General features: G+C 42.0%; 1 protein-coding gene across 1 annotated transcript; it reads right to left on the bottom strand.

Annotated features, from left to right (window-relative positions):
* Positions 1–201: 201 nt before the first annotated feature.
* LOC147619950 (serine carboxypeptidase-like 50) lies at positions 202–2,032 on the bottom strand. The gene is made up of 2 exons (XM_086825796.1): positions 1,093–2,032; positions 202–963 (listed from the first exon to the last, which is right to left on the bottom strand). Exons 1-2 carry the CDS (start codon positions 1,933–1,935, stop codon positions 292–294), a joined length of 1,515 nt encoding a protein of 504 aa, XP_086681922.1. The 5' UTR covers positions 1,936–2,032; the 3' UTR covers positions 202–291.
* Between the last annotated feature and the right edge of the window lie 2,786 nt (positions 2,033–4,818).

Genomic DNA, 4,818 nt, shown 5'->3' with positions numbered 1-4,818 from the left:
AGCATGCCAGTCACGAAGCACGGTTTCCCGTCCGTGAGTAGGCATGCCACCTACCGGACGCGAGGAGGAGGTGTGAATAGTGAAGGTGCGCCATCCAGTACATGGCAGATATGCATTGGACGCGTGTTTGGCGGCGCACGCATCCACGGACATGTGTGAAACCTGCCTGATATAAAAAATGAATAATGCAGACCAAACATATATTACGACTATTTTTGGTGGCCATGGCAAAATACGTACATAGTCGGCATAGCATGTAGTGGGCCACATAGGGCATGCTAAACACAATAACTAGAGAAAGCTCTCACCAGAAACCCAACCCTCTACCATGCGCTGTGAGACATAACCCTGATCTGCAGGGACCAGATGGCCTGCATTAGAGATCACAACATGTGTAAGAGAAGAGTAGGATCGAACATATCCTGCGACGACATTGTTCTCCTTCCAAACCTTCCGATCCGACGCATAGAAACCCTCAATGCCATCCCATTGCAAGAGTCGGATCCAAGCCTCAGATGATGCCACCCCATCTTGCAGATCGAACTGCCCCTGGTACAGCAACACTGGGATGGATCGATTCAGTAGAACCTCAACCATGTGCTTGGTGCTCTTGGGCACATCTGAGGCCATCCTCATGCTCACATCACTGCTGCACAGCTGCCACTTCAATGGCTCAGCATTCAGCAAAGTCCTCTGCACCTCCTCCTTGTTCATAAATGCAGTCAAATAGTCCACCCCATCTTTGGTGGTGTAATACTCCACTGTCCTCCTCACATCCAGCAAGGTTGCCAAGCCGGTCACGTTCCGAATGTACTCTAGTAGCTCAATTCTTGCATCGTGGGCAGCCGCCCAGTTCTCCTCCTCTATGAGAGACACAACTCTCGCGGCCAGCGTGTCGGCATTGGCATTTTGATGCTCATCAATGAGCCCCATGTAGTAAGCAGTTTGAGCATTGACTGGAACCTGGATATCAAGAGCTTATGTGATCTGTGAAAACTCCAAGCCAATTGAAGAAACCGTAACTAATTTGTTTAGATGTTTGCTCAACTCACCATGCAATTCCTTCTCTAAGTGCTTTTTGAGGGCTTATACCTGTGCAATGGGGTGGGTAAGGCCATTGCCAATGGCAACACCGTCAAGCCGCAATGCTCGAGACGAACCCAATCCACTCTGAGAAGAGATCCTCTGCTGGTCGTGCTTGCGAAGGATGTAAGTTGCAACAGAGGGGGCATACTTCCCTGCATAGCTTTCCCCGGTTACATAGAAGGGGCGGTCATGTAAGGCAGGGAACTGGCTGTAGAAGCCCTCGAGGGCGGTGTAGACATCGCGGGCAATGTGGTCTTGATCAGAAGGGATGTCATCAATGGAGGATGCAATGCTGAAGCCTACACCTACAGGGTTGTCAAGAAAGAGGAGGCCAAAGATGCGGTTCCATGGGGCAGGGTTGCGTTGCAGGCACTGATCTTCGTCAACGCGCCATGGCCCGAGTTCAAAGAAGTTCCCAATCATGCTAGAGCATCCAGGGCCACCTTGAAGCCATAGCAGGATGGGTGCCCCATCAACATCATGCATAGATAAATCATCATCACCTTCTTCTACTGGGTGTTTCTCCTTCTTCATTTTCTTTCTAGGGTTTCTCATCTCTATGGCCTCATAGTATGTGAAGAACATTCTGGAGCCACTGCTTTGGTTAACAGTTAGGTAGCCTGATGCTGTTGGGGCTGCGTCGCTTGGCCAATCTGGGCATGGGCTTGATCCATGTGTACGGCCTTGTGCCGCCCAACAAATTGCTGCGGCCGCCATGAGCGACCACAAAAGCCCAGGCATTCTGCTCCCAACGGAAGAACTGAACTGATGAAGTGGGTCGCTATGTGTCTCGCTCCTCTCTCTTTCTTGCAATCGAGAGTGGTAGTTTCCACGAATGCTCGCAAGCATCGATGGACAGATCACGTGTGGTTGCGTAAGCTCATCATAGGAATAGCAGTCCAGGAGATCCTTTTGTCCAAGAATCCTTTTGCTAAAAGTTGGGTTAAAGAAAAAATTGTAAGGATTCTTATCCAGGAGATCCTTTTGTCCAGGAATCCTTTTGCTAAAAGTTGGGCTAAAGAAAAAAATTGTAAGATTTTTTTTTTTGCCCTTGGGTAGCCTTAACACCTTGCACAAAAGCAAGCAAGGGTGTGCATCTCGACGCTTTTTTTTAAAAAAAATGCCCTGGATGCTAAAAGCACGCTAGGCTTTTAAAAAAAAAACCTTGGCCAAGACTTTTATTAAGGAGGTCATTGCTGACGTAAAGGGAGATCAAAAGCTCAGCAAAGAAGGGAAAGAGCGACAACACAGTAACGGATCTGCGTTTTTTTCAGTGAGGAAAAAAAATGATACTCTAAGGTTTAAATAGAAAAATGATACTCTAAGGTTTAAATAAAACCTCGAGTTTTTTTTAAATCAAATATTTAAAAAAAACCCTCTTTTAAAGGTCTTTTAAACCTTTCTACAAGGTTTCCTCTAAGGTTTTCCTTAAACCTTTATCTCAAAGTTTTTCAACCTTTTTGTTTCAAAGATTGCTAAAGGATGTCACTCATCCTTTGCTGACCCAAGGACATTTATAGAGGGAGAGGGTGGTTGGGGGGGGAAACCTCCCTCCAAGATCCCTTGAGGAAGCTCTCTCCATGACTATTCCCCCTCTTTCTAAGAGATGGCAGAGTGAAACACCCCTAGCAACAAATAGAGCCTTTGTAATGTGATTTTAGTGGTAAAAAAGGCAGTACTCGCATTTGTTGCTCCAACATGTCATGAGTGGGTTTCAAAGTGACAATATTGAATGGATTACCAGGTCTTCTCTACTAATTTGCATTGAGGAAGCTCGCTCCATGACTATTCCCCCCTTTTCTAAGCGATGGAAGAGTGAAGCACCCCAACAAATAGAGCCTTTGTAATGTGATTTTAGTGGTAAATAAGATAATACTCGCATTTGTTGCTCCAACATGTCATGAGTGGGTTTCAAAGTGACAATATTAAATGGATTACCAAGTCTTCTCTTTTAATTTGCATTAAGAAGCTCAAAAATGAACTTATCATCAATAAAACAAAAATCTTCAACAATGCAAAAGGAAAATTTTAAAGCTTGTCAAAAATTAATCTTGAAAAGTATCATTAATCTTTTAAAAGCTCAATTTTAAAAATACAAATTCCACCATAGAGGAGAGCATGATTATCCCATAGATGCCAAAGGTTTGTTTTTCTATAACTGTAAAGACACTTTGGTTTATCGATAACCAAGCACCATTGCATTGAGTTCCAAGAACTTATGTGATGATTACATCGTTAGAAAGGCATTTTTCCTCCTCTAAAGATGAGGCGGACTTAGTGAGCTAGAGGATGTAGCGAACCCGTCTTTTCAAGAATCTTATGCATGAAGGTCATATGCCCCCTTTGACCCTTGACGCTCCTTACCACCCGTATAGTGTCCTAAGCAAGAAGTTCGAATCCTTATATTTTAAAAAAAAACTAGAATGCTTGGGTTATCCTCTTGATTGTGTAAGGTCCCTCCGAAGCCATGTATATATGTGTCTCTTTTAATATAGATTTCAATAAGGAAAGAGAGTGTACTTCGAGAAGAGTGAGACAATAAGGCTAGAAATATTAGGAAAGTGTTAGAATAAAAATATTAACTCCAAAAATCCTAAAAGAATTAAAAAGACAAGAATAGTTCTGTTAAGAGATAAGTATCTCCAAAAATAAAAATTCGAATTTAGGTGATAAGAGGTCATATTTAGAGTACTTTTACATATTTAGAGTCCATGCATACTAAAAGTGTGGAAAAACAACGCGTTTCTAAAGATGGTGCGTTTGTGGCTATATACAGACGTTTTTGCCTATTCTTCTCACGATAGCTTGTAGACCATATACATTCCCGTTCTTTTGACTGGTTATATGACTATATTCTGAGTTTTTATCAGAGAGTTATGGCTGAAACAATTTGCTGTTTCTGTCAGGGTCTCTACACAGAGAAAACTGTGAGAAGGCAGCAAGTAGCCTCAAGGTAATCCTAGAGTTTGAGATGTATATATCCCTTCATTCTTATCTAATATCTTAGAAAAGAAGCTTAGATTGCTATGGTCTTTCGGAGGAAGAGACCAAAACTCCATAGCTTTTCTTTTAGAGAAAGAATAGTATCCCGTAGCCCTCTGTAAGAGAAGAAGGCTATTTTACCATAGACCTTAGAAAGAGAGAAGAGTCACAGTATGAGTAAGAGGAGATAAAGCTTGGAGATTATTGGATGATTTCAATCAAAAGACAAGGTATTAGAAGACTCTATTCTCATATGTCAAGTTCTAAAGCTCTTGTTAACAAGCAAAGGCAACGATAAACGATAAATTTCTATAAGGTATATACATATTTTATTTTTCAATTATATATCATTCTTAGGGGTTGAGGTATGGCCCCGGCTTCTCTATTAATTGTTAATAGTGATCTATTTGATTGATTTACTATTTAGAGTTTATATTTTTTTTAAACAATAGCATATGCCTTAATAAAGAATGTCTTATCGCAATCTCAAGTTGAAATGCTAAAATCTTTGTGAAAAGGATTGTTTTCTTAAGAAGGTAGCATGGATTTTAGTCCTATGGTTTAGTTGAGTAAATGGATTGTTATTTTGGTTAAATTAAGGTACAGGTATAACTTCTCCCTGCCTTGACGCTGCCCCAATCTTGTGCTTGTATAGCCGGACGACGGAGAGGTTAGTAAGGCCCGGAGTTGGCCCATGGTATCCCTCATACCATTGGGAGAATGAGGTTTTCCGATTGAGGCGAGTGATTG

Source organism: Cibotium barometz, chromosome 32, assembly GCF_041138505.1.
Source record: "Cibotium barometz isolate CiBa-2024 chromosome 32, ASM4113850v1, whole genome shotgun sequence".
In the NCBI taxonomy this organism is placed as follows: domain Eukaryota; kingdom Viridiplantae; phylum Streptophyta; class Polypodiopsida; order Cyatheales; family Cibotiaceae; genus Cibotium; species Cibotium barometz.
This window is presented reverse-complemented; position numbering and strand designations above follow the sequence as displayed.

Coding starts and splice junctions, on each gene's coding strand:
- LOC147619950 (XM_086825796.1), bottom strand. CDS start 1,935: ATGCTTGCGAGCATTCGTGGAAACTACCACTCTCGATTGCAAGAAAGA. Junction 964..1,092: donor TTACCCACCCCATTGCACAG/GTATAAGCCCTC, acceptor CTTGATATCCAG/GTTCCAGTCAATGCTCAAAC.